General features: G+C 42.9%; 1 protein-coding gene across 1 annotated transcript in view; it reads right to left on the bottom strand.

The window, feature by feature from the left end:
- Positions 1–14567, bottom strand: part of LOC121442240 (m7GpppN-mRNA hydrolase) — a 38275-nt gene that overhangs the window by 15353 nt on the left and 8355 nt on the right. The window contains exons 2-4 of the mRNA XM_041643704.1: positions 6621–6772; positions 2391–2518; positions 1917–2015 (exon numbers count right to left, since the gene is read on the bottom strand). Of these exons, the coding sequence (XP_041499638.1) occupies positions 1917–2015; positions 2391–2518; positions 6621–6772 (379 nt within the window). The remainder of the gene's footprint in view (positions 1–1916; positions 2016–2390; positions 2519–6620; positions 6773–14567) is intronic.

Raw genomic sequence — 14567 nt, 5'->3', positions numbered from 1 at the left:
TACTTTGTCTCATCAAACAAAAGTAACTAATCTAGAGAGGCACCGAGCTGGGGTCTCAATTGGCAGGGAGAGAAGAGGCTGTCTGGGTAGGCAGAATTTCACTCAAACTTCAGAAACAATCAAATTCAGAGGCTAAGGAATGACTCTTTCAATGGCTGAGCTGGGGTGGAGCAAGATCGGAACTTTATCTTACAGCTCAGGTGAAAGGCTAGGCCGAGTTCTGAGAAGAAACATGTAAATGCTTAGAAAAATCCAGACCCTACATTTTTCTGGATAATGAAAAAGAAATAAAAGAACAAAGAATACAGTTAGAGGTCGAAATGTTCTGTCAAACAAAACATTCAATTTTCAAGCAAAAAGTAGAAAAGACACCATTATTATAAAGAACAGAGCCAGAGATATGCTTTAAAAGTAGACAGAACAAATGAAGGTAGATATGACCCCAAAAAGCAAGGTGCGAAGGGGGGAGAAAGACAGTATCTTATTTTTTAATGTATTATTATTATTATTATTATTATTATTATTATTATTATTGGGGGGGGTGGTCTAAAAGCCCTAGCACTCCTGGAACTAGCTATATAGACCAGTCTGGCCTCGAACTCAGAGAGATCCACCTGCCTCTGCCTCCCAAGTGCTAGGATTAAAGGTATGTACCATCATTGTCTGGCCCTTACTATTTTTTAGTTATAAACTGATTAGCCCATTAGCTCAGGCTTCTTATTAACTCTTATAACTTATATTAACCCACGTGGCTCGGTACCTTATTGCTCTGTTTCCAGATCAGGAAAGCAGACCAAGCTTTTCTCTTCCCAGAATTCTCCTGTTCTTGTTGCCCTGCCTCTACTTCCTGCCTGGCTACTGGCCAATCAGCATTTTATTAAAATACAATTGACAGGGTACAAGCCATTGTCCCACAGCACTTACCCCCTTAAAAAAAAACAAAAACAAAGTAAAAACTCTGAATCTAATATCCTTTGTGGCACACACATTTAATCCTAACGCTTAGGAGGAAGACAGATCTCTGTGAATTCAAGGTGTGGTGGCACCTTTAATATGAGCAGTTGGGAGGCAGAGGCAGGCAGATCTCTGTGAGTTCAAAGACAGCCTGGTCTATAGAGGGAGTTCCAGGACAAAGATACACAGGAAAACCCTGTCTCAAAAAGCCAGAAATTACACAATAAAAATAAGAAATAGAGGTTAATACAAAGACACGTAAAGATGAAAATACAGAGTTGGGATACTGTATGTTATGCTCTCTTTGAATTGTCTGAATGCTGAGGAAGGAGCAACAGCTGCCAAAAGATATTTGTTTATAAATGCTGCTGAATTAATCTAAGATAGATACTTTGAAAATACCTTGACTTCAAAATTGAAGTCAAAAGGTATGTTACTTTGGAGAAGAGGTTTTGCTTTTGTTTCCACAGAAAATGAGAGGATATGGATTCATTCTGAGTTAAGAAAAATCCAGGTTTGATCAAGAAGACCACTTGACAAATCTCCAGTAGGTACAGGTGACCCAGATGTTACAGTTCTACATCCAGAACGGATTCAAGACTGCTGCCTGAGATGACCAAGCCTTACAGGATACTTATTCCAGTCATGACTTGATCATAATTTTAAATTTTCTTTAGGTCCCCAACCAGCAGGAAGTAGCCTGCCTGGTACTCAAGAAGACCAGCAGAGGGCATCAGATCCGTTGCGACTGGAGTTAGAGATAGCTGTGAGGTAGCATGTCAGTGGTAGGAATCAAACACAGGTCCTTGCTCTTAACCATCTCTCCTGTAGTCCAAACGGCTGTCTCTAGTTAAACCATGCATTCACATTTCAGAAAAAGACTAAGCTTTCTCCAGAGCTTAAAAGAGACTTAAGACTCCGCAAGCTAGCAGCCACACTCACCGCCAACTGAAGGCACTCACCTCTCTGGCAGCGCAGTCGTGGGGTGCTTCCTCTTTATTCACTTTTCCTTTTGGAAACCCCCAGCCTGATTTTGCCAGGTATCCCTGAACCAGCAGTACCTACAAACAAGCAGGAAGTCAAAAACAAACCCCAAAGAAATCCAGTTTCCTTTCCCATTTTCCATCCCCAAAGATACTTTTCTCTGTACTTCAGGTAATTATTTACCAACAAACTGCATACAGCATTTGGCCCAAGCATCTTCTGAGACTTTAAATATGCTAGCATGAAGAGACACACGTTTTCTACTTAAACTGTCTCAATAACAAACTCACAGCTTTTTACACTAAGCCATAGCAAGCACAACAGAGTGCAGGTAAGACATCCAAAGTTTAGTTCTTTAACATTAAGAATCCAAGGATGTTGGAACACCTCAGTCAATGGCTGACAAGCAGTTGGTCAGCATTTCACTGACGTCTTCAGATCAGTGCACTCACATTCTCAAGCGTCTCATCAAGGATGATCGCACCATAGGTTGGCACTCCCATTTTATATTCCTTCCATTCATCCAAAATCTTTTCCACATCTTCACCTTGCGGCAGCAGAAAGGGACAATGACTGAAGAGTATAGAGAATGTTAAGGAAACTGCCTTTCCCTTAGTCCAGCCTAAGAAGCTACAACAAGGGAATGGCTGGAGTGATGCTCAGTGCTCATGAGCGCTACCTGGCCGCCGGAGTCCAGCTCCCAGTGCCCACATCTGGGGCTCATAGCCACACAGCTCAACTCCAAGGGGTCTTCTGGTCTCCCCAGACACCCGTACACACAAACACTCACACGGAGTCAGAAGTTAAAATAAAACTTCACAAAATTACACACAGAAACAAACTTATTTAAATCGACTATATTTTGCATAAAATTATTCAAGTTTGCAAGTTAGACTGAGCCCAGCACACTCGTTTTCCTTGAACAACTCATTAGCTTTTGTATTTAATCTAGACACAATCCAAATTATGCTTCTAATAGTCAGCACTAGACTCCCAAGTTAATGAATACAAAGGCAGAAATCGTGACTGTCTCAGATGCTCATTGTTGAGTCAAATCCATGCCAGAGTCAGCACACCAAAAACGATAGCACGAGAGAAAGGCCTCCATTTGACTAAAGGAAGGACCTGCCAGGAACACAGAGTTAGGTCCTGGAACTTTGGGGAGTAGGATAAGGCACAGGGTACACACTACATTGATGAAGTTCTTTACCACATATATTCATAATAGTTCATGCTAAGTTAACAGTTTACTATAGTTTATAAAGGAAAATGAGGGTCTCAGTTTCAGAAGAAATTTACGTATATATCTAAGAAGTAGAACAGTGTAAAATACTAGAGAAATTAACAACAAAACAATCTCTAAAATTGTACACTTGGTCTATTGATGCCCTAAGCATCAAAGGCACCATCACTAAAACAGGATGAAGGTTGTGCAGAAAATCACAATTCAGGACAGTTTCTTAATCTGAGGATCTATTTGTAATGGTCTTCAAGCCCCTAAAAGTTTATATATCCCATTTTTATTTAGATGTTAACTCTAAAACATGAGTCATGAATATGTTTTCAATTATGTATGATGACTACAAATATGAAAACTACCACTTATTTCTGGGGCCAGACACTTAAGCTATTTTGATTCCTATGGGCTAGTAGGAACAATTGAAATTTTAGAGTCAAATGATAAGAGAAAAAGGAATATTCTATAGCAAATGGAGCAGAAACTCAAGAGAACCTTTAAATGAGCACTATTAATTATAGTGACGTTTGGGCAAAATGAAAGCATAGTTAGTTTCTATCATAAACATAATTTCATGAGCTATAATATATTTTGAGGTTTTAGTTTTATGGTTGTACTAAGAACTAAAATGGCTCTCTACAAATCCAAAGAGGTCAACCACGTATGACATCATAACTAAAAGACAAACACAGTCAATCTCCATGTAACTGTTTTGTGCTTTCAAGGCTTACTCCAGATACATTAACCATCCTATGAACCTGTGATCCCTCAGAGACCAAAATACTGAAATCACTTCCCAATAAAAGTCTGGCTTAGGGGCTGGAGAGATGGCTCAGTGGTTAAGAACACATACTGCTCTTCCGGAGGACCTGAGTCTGATTCCCAGCACCTATGTACGGGACTCACAACCACCTGTAATTCCAGCTTTAGGGAATCTGATGCTTCTGGCCTCCCTAAACACCTGCATCCAATGCATATCCTAACACACATATACACATAATTAGAAAGTAAATAAATATATTTGTAAAAGTCTGGTTCTATATTCACTAAAAATTCTTGGCTGGGTGATGGTGGTGCATGCTTTTAGTCCCAACACTAAAAAGGCAGAGGCAGAGGCAGGAGGATCTCGATCTCTTTGAGTTCAAGGCCGGCCTGGTCTACAGACCAAGTTTCAAGACAGCAAGGGCTACACAAAGAAAAAAAACCAAAAAGAAAAAAAAATCTGAATTGTAAAGTCACTGATTTACCACAAAAACAAAACACACACACACAAACATTCTTTCACTTTCTCTGTAATTTGACTCTGCCTCTCCCAAAATAGTTTAACAAAAACAAAACCAACACAAATGAAACAAAACCTCCCAAGCAAACCAATAGTTGTTTTCAGACACACCCAAGCCCCTGCATACTGCACTGGAGTCTTTCCAGCGTCATCTCTCTCCCATTTACTCGAAAACATCTCACTTTTCACTTTGTGATGCTTTTTTTCCAAAATGACTCCCCTCCCCTCATCTAACCTTGAAATATTTTTCTTCGCAATCCTTAACACATATTGGTTCTTTCCTAGATGGCAGGCCTATCCTTCATGATTTCCAAATTTACTCTTTGATTAGGCAACATTCACATATTATTTATTAGGTTAAGAAAGGAACTGGGAACCAAAGAAATCAAATGACTTCATGATCTAGGGGTCACTCTCAGGATCTGGTATGGTTCCTCTCTGTCTTCTGAACGCTCTTCTACTTCTTATGCGTTTTACGAGCATCTTCTTTTCTCTCGTGACCCTAATGGCAAGCCTGCCTGGTTCACTGCAAAATGCCCGGCACATAGATACCATTCAGTTATTTAACAAAGCTGAGTTCCTTCTCAAAAGCTTCCTCCCCCATATAACTAAGTAAAAAGAAAAAGTCTGTATCACGTTTTGGATGTCTGTAACACTAGGATTAAGTATAAAACTTACAAGTACACTCATGAGCGAATTCTTATTCAGAAACTCAAGACAACAGCTGTTTTGGAAAAACCTAGTCTATATAAGAGGACCAAAACCAAAGGTTTTGTTATTAATAATTTTCCCACAGCTCGGTTATAACTCTTACAAGCAAGGTCTTCTGTCTGTACAGACTAGTCGCCAAGCCTTCAGCTAAAGTGGTACTCAACATAATCCCATTTCTCTCTGAGGCATCACCAACCTCTACACAACAACTCGATCAAGTGTTTAAGCACTTGTTCTGACAGTGTTCTTCTGGAGCCCTAGCACCACGGCCTGGATCCCTATCCTCTCTTAAGTACCAGTGCTTGCCTATGGCTCAGGACACCAACCAACCACATCCTGGATTTCATTTTCACACGATGAGCTTGCTCAAATACTTGCCATGTTAACATCTCTAAAACACTGCTATCTATTTTCTAGAGAGCCCCAAGAAGCCCTAATTTTATGGATCTGGGAAGTGACTGGAAGCTTAGTTTGGTATTTTGGGTCATTTGTACCTGCTCTAAGGCTAGCTCAAACACACCGATCTAGTGGAGACATATTCACTGCAACACACACTGGATGGCTAAGAACTGTATACACTAAATAACTCAGATCACCCTGCTCAAGATTTAAGAGGCTCTCTAGAATTTTCCAACTCTGCAAGTCTGTTTAGTCCTTGCTTGTGTCTACAGAGGAAACTCTGTATCTCCTTTAAAAATGTGTTGTCTAAAATCTTTCTACCCCATTTCTAAAGTCTGAGAACATTTAATACAACAACCTATCATTTTTTTGACTACGTAGAAAAGTTTTTGTTTTGTCTTGTGTTTTGGTTTTTCGAGACAGGATTTCACTGTAGCTTTGGAGCTTGTCCTGGAACTAGCTTTTGTAGACAGGTTGGCCTTGAAGTCACAGAAATCCAAATCCACCTGCCTCTGCCTCCTGAGTGCTGGGATTAAAGGCAAGCACCACCACCATCTGGCTAATTTATAATCTTAAACATTCAGGTAAACCTCTTATAACTACTACATTAAAACAAAGTGTTATTTTTTTTTTTGATCTGTTTTTCAAGACAGGGTTTCTTTGTAGCCCTGGCTGGCCTTGAACTCAGAGATTAGCCTGCCTCCGTCTACCTATCAAGTGCTGGGATTAATGGCATGCACCACTACATCTGACTAAGCTGTGTCTTATCAAGGAAGAACAGCCTCTTTGATCTGATCACCTGGTTAAACGGCACACCAAGAGTAAGAACCAGAACTGTCTCATAAATAGGCTAGTTATTTCTAAAATTCAATCCTAATCAGTGCACGTTTCGGTATTGTAAGAAATAAGAACAAACAAAAGTGCACCACACACCTATTTTTGTTATGTTTTCTCTAGAGGTTAAAAAACTATAAGAAAGGCAAATGGAAATTTGTGCTAAAATATTTTATTAGAAAGAATGAGAGATGATCATTATAGCAACAGAAAGGATATCAGCTTTGGCAAAGTCTCTTATCCCACACTGAGGTAATCCTGGTGTGTTCTGCATGTAGAAATCCAAGTAAAACCAATGGGCGAGTTCAATCTGGAAGCAAACTCGGATTGCATTATCTCGTTCCTCGCTAGGAATATGCAAAATAAATCGGCTGTAAAAAGAAAACACACCCAGAAGTTATGCTCACAAACTACTACAGTTGATTTTAATACATCTACTCCCTTACCCTGCCCACCAACTTAGAAAGGAGAGCAGTATCTGATAGGAAATGCCCTAGGAAGAGTATTAAGAGTTGGGTGTGGTGGTGCAATGCCTGCAATCCACCACTAGAGGGACTGAGGGAGGAGGGTTGTGAGGATAAAAGTGGTTTGAAAGAGATTTGTAAAAGAATTTTTTGAAGAGTTGTATAGCTATTGTTCACAAATACAGAAATTAACTTTACGGCTTCCTAGCCAATTAGAGCACACGAGGAAACCACAGGGATTTCCTCCTTCAGAATACAAGATTACACACCAATGTCTTTGTAATTCAGCAAAAGTGCCTGACATCCACTGAGTCCCCACATATAAACAACACAAGAGACAACTGCAGACAGAAGAAATGGGCACTTCTGTTTCTCCTTAACATACTGGACTTCCCAAGAACACACCCGCAGAGTCTAGATCCAAATGGATTTATTTTTTAAAATCCCAAAGTGCTTTTTAAACACGCCAAGAAAGAAGGAAAGCGTATGCATGAGTGCTTTTTCTGGAAACACACAGCAGACATACAGATGTGATGAGGATAACCGTTGTCTTACTTTACAGGTTAGAACGGCAGTAGCTGTGCTTCTTTCACGGTTGAGCATTTGGGGACTCCTTTTTTCTTCAAGCATTAGAAGCAAATTCAACTAAATGAAATAAACGCTAGCCTTTTGGATCACTTTAATTAAAAGAGCTACCACTTAACTAATTAGTCGTAGAGAGTTATTTATTTGCTATGATATGATGCCAAGTGTTTTTTATTTCAGTTCTCAAATTTCAAATCAAATAAAAAAGATTTAAAATTACAACACCAGTATCACATTCAAATAATCAACCAACAGTACACGCAAGCATGCACACACACATACACACAGCGCACTGTATATTCTTTCTCCCCTCTTCGGTCTACCTCACGAGCTCCTAAGTAACTCATCGTCAGGGCCTCACAAACACTACCTCCACTATGCAAGTGCACCAGACTACTACTCTGAATACATTTACACTTGAACAGGGCCCCAGACCTTAGCACAACTGACTCCATGATGGAGGCACCATTCAGGCTGTAAAACTCAGCCCGTAGACAACATCACCAGCCAAAATGAAAACAAAGACCCAATCCATCAAAGTTCACACAGTTCTGGGAAAGTCTCTAAATTACCAATCTTGCTTTATAGCTTCTGTAGTTTTGTTTCTGGCTAACTGTTCTTCTTAACTGAAGTACGTGTGTTTTGTGCATAAAAACTCCCCTGAGAAAGGCTCAGTGCTACACTGGGGTCCTGAACACCTAGCCGGCTGGCTAATACAGACTTCCTATTGACTTAAATCCATGTCCGAGCAGTCTTCTCTGGTGAGTACCCCACAACAATGCTCACCTAGACTCATGAAATGTCAAATTTGTTCACTGGCGGCAAATGATATCTTTGTAGATTTTCATTAGCAGTCTAGAAAAATGTTTTATATATACTGATAGCTGTAATGTACCTTTTAAATGTTTCTACCGACTCGTATTCCTGCCAAGAAATAAGTATTCCTCTGGCCCTGCCACAGGGCGTGGCTTATTTTCTGAAAATTAAATACATTAAGAAGAGAAAGCTTGGGAAATGTCGAAATCAAAATGAAATAACATTTCCCCCACTCTTCAGTATACCCTACTGCAACTGGGGGCTCACACATGCAGGCAACATCAGCAGGGGCAGAGAATTCCAAAGGTCCACCAGGACCAAGTCCTTCCAATGTTCAACAGGCAGTACCACCGCCCAGGGATTCAGAAGTACTAGAAAGAGAACTCCAGGGAAACGGCCCCCAAAACTGTGCATAAGCACTGAGGTTTATTCTGCACATGCTCAGATCAGACTCTAAATTGACTGTTACAATCTTTTAATGAACTGAGAAAAATCACTGGCCAAATCCCACATCCCCAGTGGGTGACACACAGAGGAAAGAATCCCACTGAAACTAGTTCTCTTGCTGGGTAATTCACCTCCACGCCTCAATAAACACAACCTTCACTTCCTGTCTAGGTTTGGGGTCTTTTCAATACAGCTTCTGAAATGGAAAATGAATAACTCACAACTCCGTGCTCCCAGTCCTTGCTGTTTCCTTCTTTGCATTCTCTCAAGGAAACACTGTCTGGTTTTGTAGCTTTGCCTTTTTGTTTGTTTTCATACAGGGTCTCACCAGGTAGCCCAGGTTGGCCTGGGGCTTGCTTTGTAGACCAATCTGACCTCAAACTCAGAGATCCACTTGCTTGTCTCTGCTAACACAGTGCTGGGATTAAAGGCATGCGCCACCATGGCTGGATCATGGCACTGCTGACCTTTCAAAGCAGGTAATGTTAGCAAAAGGGGCCGCTCTGCACACTGAAGGATGTTCAGCACCATCCTCAGCCTCCATCTGGGTAAACTACCTGTCAAGCTGCCACAACTAAACCATCTCCAGATAGTTGCAAATGTCCCCTAAATGGGGGAACATTATTCGCAGTAGAGATTTTCTGGATTAGATGTGACAGTTTATAGGAGACTACTGTTTGGCACTAAACTTTTTTACTAGGTCCCAACTAACAAGCCAGAAAGTATCAAATGGAAGCACCAAATCTATACAGCATTGTTTTCTGACCTTCCTAGAAGTCAGGAAACAGGTAGTAGCCAAACTGCCAAAGGCTACTTCCGGTGATAAGAAACAGAGAAGATACCCAAGACTCTCCTTATTTGTAAACCAATATCATCAGTTAAATAATTTGTGTTCTGGAACTTTCTCCGTGGTCATGCCTGATAAGAGAACCTCAAAACAGAATGGCCACTCTTCATTCTTTCTGCAGCCATTTTTTTGACTATAAATCCAGTTCCCTACTTGAATTTGTTCAGCAAATTCTACCACACCAACTAAAGGCAATAGGATCTTTAGAAGACTGTCATGGTCTGACAGATCACTAGGCCGTCTTCACACTGCAGCCAGCAAATGCAATTCAGAGCCACACCAAGGTGGCCTGCATTATTTCCTGTGCTGTCTTTTGACCCACAATTAACAATTACAATCACCACTCTTGTCTCATTCTTTCTACACAGTTCCCATCACTTCAACTGTTGAAGGGCTGAAGGCAGACACTACCTCGAGCCTGAACCCTGAGGATGAGCCCCCCCCCCATTCAGAGAGTTGAGATGGGGGGGTGAGATGCATGATTACCAGAGTAAGGCAGTTAGTGAATTTATTAGTCAGAAGTAATGGATAGTATATTCTTAGATGTGAGTACAGGGGTGTAGGGTAGAGATTGCAACTGAACAGGACAGCAGACATGCAAGGTAGGGCACAGGGTTCTCAGGAGGGTGCCACTGTAAGTGCCAAGAAACATCTGGTGTGGGAAGTCCTTCTGTATATGTGTTGCTTTTATTGGTGAATAAATAAGCTGCTTTCAGTCAATGGCTTATCAGAATATAGACAAGCTGGAAGAGATATAGAGAGAGTAGGCGGAGTAGAGAGATGCCATGGAGCCACCAGAGAGGAAAGACTCAAGCTGCCAGCTGGAACCTTGTCAGTAGGCCACAAACCTCATGGTAAAATATAAAATAATGGAAATGGGTTAATTCTAGATATAAGAGCTAGCTAGAAATACGCTTAAGTGATTGGCCAAGCAGTGATTTAATTAATACAGTTTTTGTGTGGTTATTTTGAGTCTGAGCTGCCGGGAACAAACAAGCAGTTTCCAGCCAACAGACATCTGTATGACCAGGGCTGGGAGCTGGGTGAAGCATTTGCCCTTCACACCAGAACAGAAACACTCAAGTTTACTGCACTCACGAGACAAAGGGACTCAAGCGCTGTTTTAGAACTATCTTCTTTTAGTTAGGGTGGTGGTGAGAGTTATTACTGAGAATTAACTTGATTCTAGGTTAAGTGAGGTGGGCTGTCCCAGAATGAATAAAAGAGAAAGCAAGATGGGCACCAGCATTCAGCACTCTTTCTGACTGCAGGTGCAACACAACGGCCTCATGCTGCCCTACTATGCTGGAACACAACAAGCCTCATGCTGCCCTACTATGTTGGAACACAGCCAGCCTCATGCTGCCACCCCACTAAGCTGGAACATGACACAAACCAGAAACACCTGGGAAGAGCCTCAGCTGATGAAATATCTAGATTAAGTTGGCCGACAAACATATCTGTGGGAGACTAACTTGATTATTAGCTGACCCAGCCCACCAGAAGTGACAATATTCCCTAGCCTGGCCTGGACTAGGTAAAAATGAAGAAAGCAAACTGAGAAAAAGCAAGCAAGAATGTGTTTACTCTCTTTGCTCTTGTCTGTTGATATGACTAGCTGCTTGAGTTCTTGCCTCAACTTCCCCAAAATGATAGACTGTAACTCTGCATTGTATGTCAAATAACCCTTTCCTCCCATTTGATATTTTTCAACAAGATATTTTATCACAGCAACAAAGTTCAAATTAGAGCACCCTTAATAACCTGTCCTTTGCACCAAGCCCTGCTCAGCCCCCCCCCCCCCCCCGCTTTGGTGCTCAGAGCCATTTCTCCATCGATTCCCTCCACTCCCCCTTCCTCTCCACCAGCTGAGTGGTTTCCAAAGGCGCCTCCTTGCCCAGATCTTCAGGAACTTCAGGTAGTGACTAACAAATATTTAAAAGTCATTCCCTCATCCTCAGAGAACATCCTTTCCCTTTACAAGGTAGCTAATAAGAACTTTGCCATTATTTGGGTACACGCCCCTTTCTGATGTCTGCCCTGTTCCCAATACAATCCAAACTAGGCCAGTCTAGTCAGGGTACCTCTTCTCGCCCAGCTTCATCTGAGACACTGAAGGGTTCACAGCTTCTGACCTTCTACATTATCATAACCATAGCTACACACCCCGGAAGTCCTATACCTGGACTTATCTGAGCTAAACAGGCTCACACCTCCATTACTGTGTCTGATACAGTGTTCCATTAGTTACACTGAGCTACAAGATGAAGCAGTGAGTCACTAAGATGATATGATGAGAAAGGAAATGGCGGTTATCACATGTGTTAACTCCAGCTGACTGCGGGGGACAACAATGAAGCTCCTGAGACTAGCACTCTTCGGTATTGTAGGTTGGCTGAAACCATGCAGATATCTGGACCTCTGAATAGGAGGCCAAGTCATGTGGGCTGTACATTTTAAACACCACGCCTCTTTAGATATCAGGCAAAAGCTTCATAAACTAGACCAGGGCGTGAGTCTTCTTTTTCATTTTAGACATGGCCATCGAGGGCTGAAGCAACTGGGATACCCACAGAGCCAGCAAGGCAAGAGTGGGAGGCACACCAAGACAAGAATCAAGTAAAGGGAGAACAGAAGCAACTGCACCTTTCCTTCCATTCTCACGAAATCCTAGAGCCCCATCTAGCAGCTGGGTAAGGGAACTAAGAGCTTCAGATCAAAGTTCTTTCTTTCCTGCTACTGCAGAGGTCAGGCAGGGCAGTTCAGGCAGGAGTGCTCAATGCCGCTGAGGTCTAAGTTTTCCCTGGGGCGATCCCCAACGGGCAGAGTGGAATCATTAGAATTGAGACTAGCTAGCCCTCTTTCCTCAGGGAAGAAGGCCAGCGCCATCCAAGGACCTCATGCTACACTACAGTCAAACCAGAAAATGGACAGAAAGCCTCCAACTTTATTCCTGGACTGTGTGGAGGCCAATTCAAAATGAGGTCTATGTCTTTTGAGGACTGGAGGGACCCTGAGGCTACACAGGCTCTTGAGTCCATCTCTGCAGAGGAGCCAGAGTAACCCTAAAGGTGGGACTGATGGGTACCTAAGTGACTTCTTAGTCCTGACCACCTTCCCTGTCAATCTTCTGGTCCCCAGTCATCTTCACTGGCACTGATGGCAAGTCCCAGCCAGTCTGCTCACTCACCTGTAGGAAAACCTCACGTTTTCACTTCATCCTGCAGGTCCTGGCCCACTTCCTCCTAGGTAGACACCACGTCTAAAGCTCAGGTCCTCTTAAGGCCTGAGCACCTAGAGGCTCTTGTGGCACTTCCAATACATAGTCAGTCCTACAACTCCAGAGCTGTATAACCGAATACCCTGACTATAGTTTCTAATACAGACTCTGCCTCATCCAACAAGTTCCCTCCCTGGACTGGGATTCTTCTGCCCCTGCACACTCAGTAACAGCCACCCCCACCACAACTGCCCTTAAGGAAAGAACCCTAAATCTCCTTGAAGGCCCCAATATCCTTAGTGTCTGAGATGCAGAGACACCCCCAGCATCTCATGGATAGATTCCTGTCTCTGACCACCACACCCATATTAATGTTCCACATAACACTTCTATTTCTGTAGCATAGCCAGACAGCCCTCAGAGAATGGTCTAGGACCCAAGGGCCACCAATGTGACTCTGCTCCTATCCTAATCCACAGTAGCTTTCATTCCTCACTCCCTATGAGACTGCCCTCCTACACCTCCTGGCTCAAGCCAGACTTGAAGGAGGTTCCCCTTTGTATTCTCAGACCTAGTTCATGGCTCCCTCCAAATCTCAGGACCACTCCACTCAGGTTTCTTGGCACCACATTAAGGCTTTAGCTTTGGGGACAGCCCCCACCTTCCGGACAGTCACTAGCCAAAGATCTGTCTGTCCCTCCAATTCTAATGGCGTCTCTCCTCACTGGCACATTCTGGAGACTTTTGAGGTCCGTCTCTAAACCTTGTCTTACCTTCGTCAGGTCAGTCTCTCTTCTGCTCTTACCCCTCCTACTGCTTATCTAGCGCAGATGTTGGGGGGACTAGCAAAGGAATCCCACTCACTTGCCTGCATGCAAGGAACTCAGTACCTCCTGGTTCTGTGATGTGCCACCACTAGAGGGGCGGAGATGTGTGCAATAAACAACAGCTACCACTGTCCTAAGGGAACACATCATTCCTTGCTCTGGGCTTCCCAGATCTCTACAGTCTAGCAGGAGTTCGTCTTTCATGTTCATTTGACTCAGGAATGAATGAAGCTCAGAGCACTATCATCTCCAGGCCCAGCATCCTTGATCTGCTGGCAACATTGGGGGCTGCCCTGAATCCTAGGTGACATATTGCTAAATCTCCCCCTCCCCCCAGAGACTCAACAGCCTTAGTCCACTCTTCTCAGATAGCACATTACTGCCATGTCCACAACCCACCCTGACCCTTCAAAAGCCTTCCCAGTGGGCTTTCCTTGGGACAGAACCACCAGCTCATACTTCAGTATGCTTTCTCACAGGCAGTGAAGGCCATCACTGACTACCAGGATATGTACTGACCCAAAACTGACTTCACCTTTGGGAGTCTGTGGTCTCATATTAACATGGAGAATTCGTTTAAGATGATAAAACCTTTCTGTAAGGAAAAAATCCACTAGAACCTGTACACACTGGACTTCATCAAGTCCTGCTCACATGTCCAACTGTAGGCAAACACAGAACCCACCAGCATCTGTCACCCCCAGATGTTCACCAACTGCCAGCTTGTAGGAGCCCTGGGAGATCTCTGACTTCTCTTCCAGCCAGTCCCTGGTAAACCTGCAGCTTCAATCAACTCTAGACCACAATGGGTGACTAGGATCCATGCTCCCATCTTTCTGAATTCTGTGGTCTGAATTCTTTGGTATATGATGGAGGAAGGTCATTGGCTAATAAAGGAACTGCCCTGGCCCATTTTATTGGTTAGGACATAGGTAGGTGGAGTAAACAGATCAGAACGCT

This window comes from Microtus oregoni, unplaced genomic scaffold (genome assembly GCF_018167655.1).
Source record: "Microtus oregoni isolate MIOR12 unplaced genomic scaffold, Mior012 000088F_ref0000325, whole genome shotgun sequence".
NCBI classification, from domain to species: Eukaryota; Metazoa; Chordata; class Mammalia; order Rodentia; family Cricetidae; genus Microtus; species Microtus oregoni.
The sequence above is the reverse complement of the archived record's forward strand: the minus strand, read 5'-3'. Positions and strand labels throughout refer to the sequence as shown.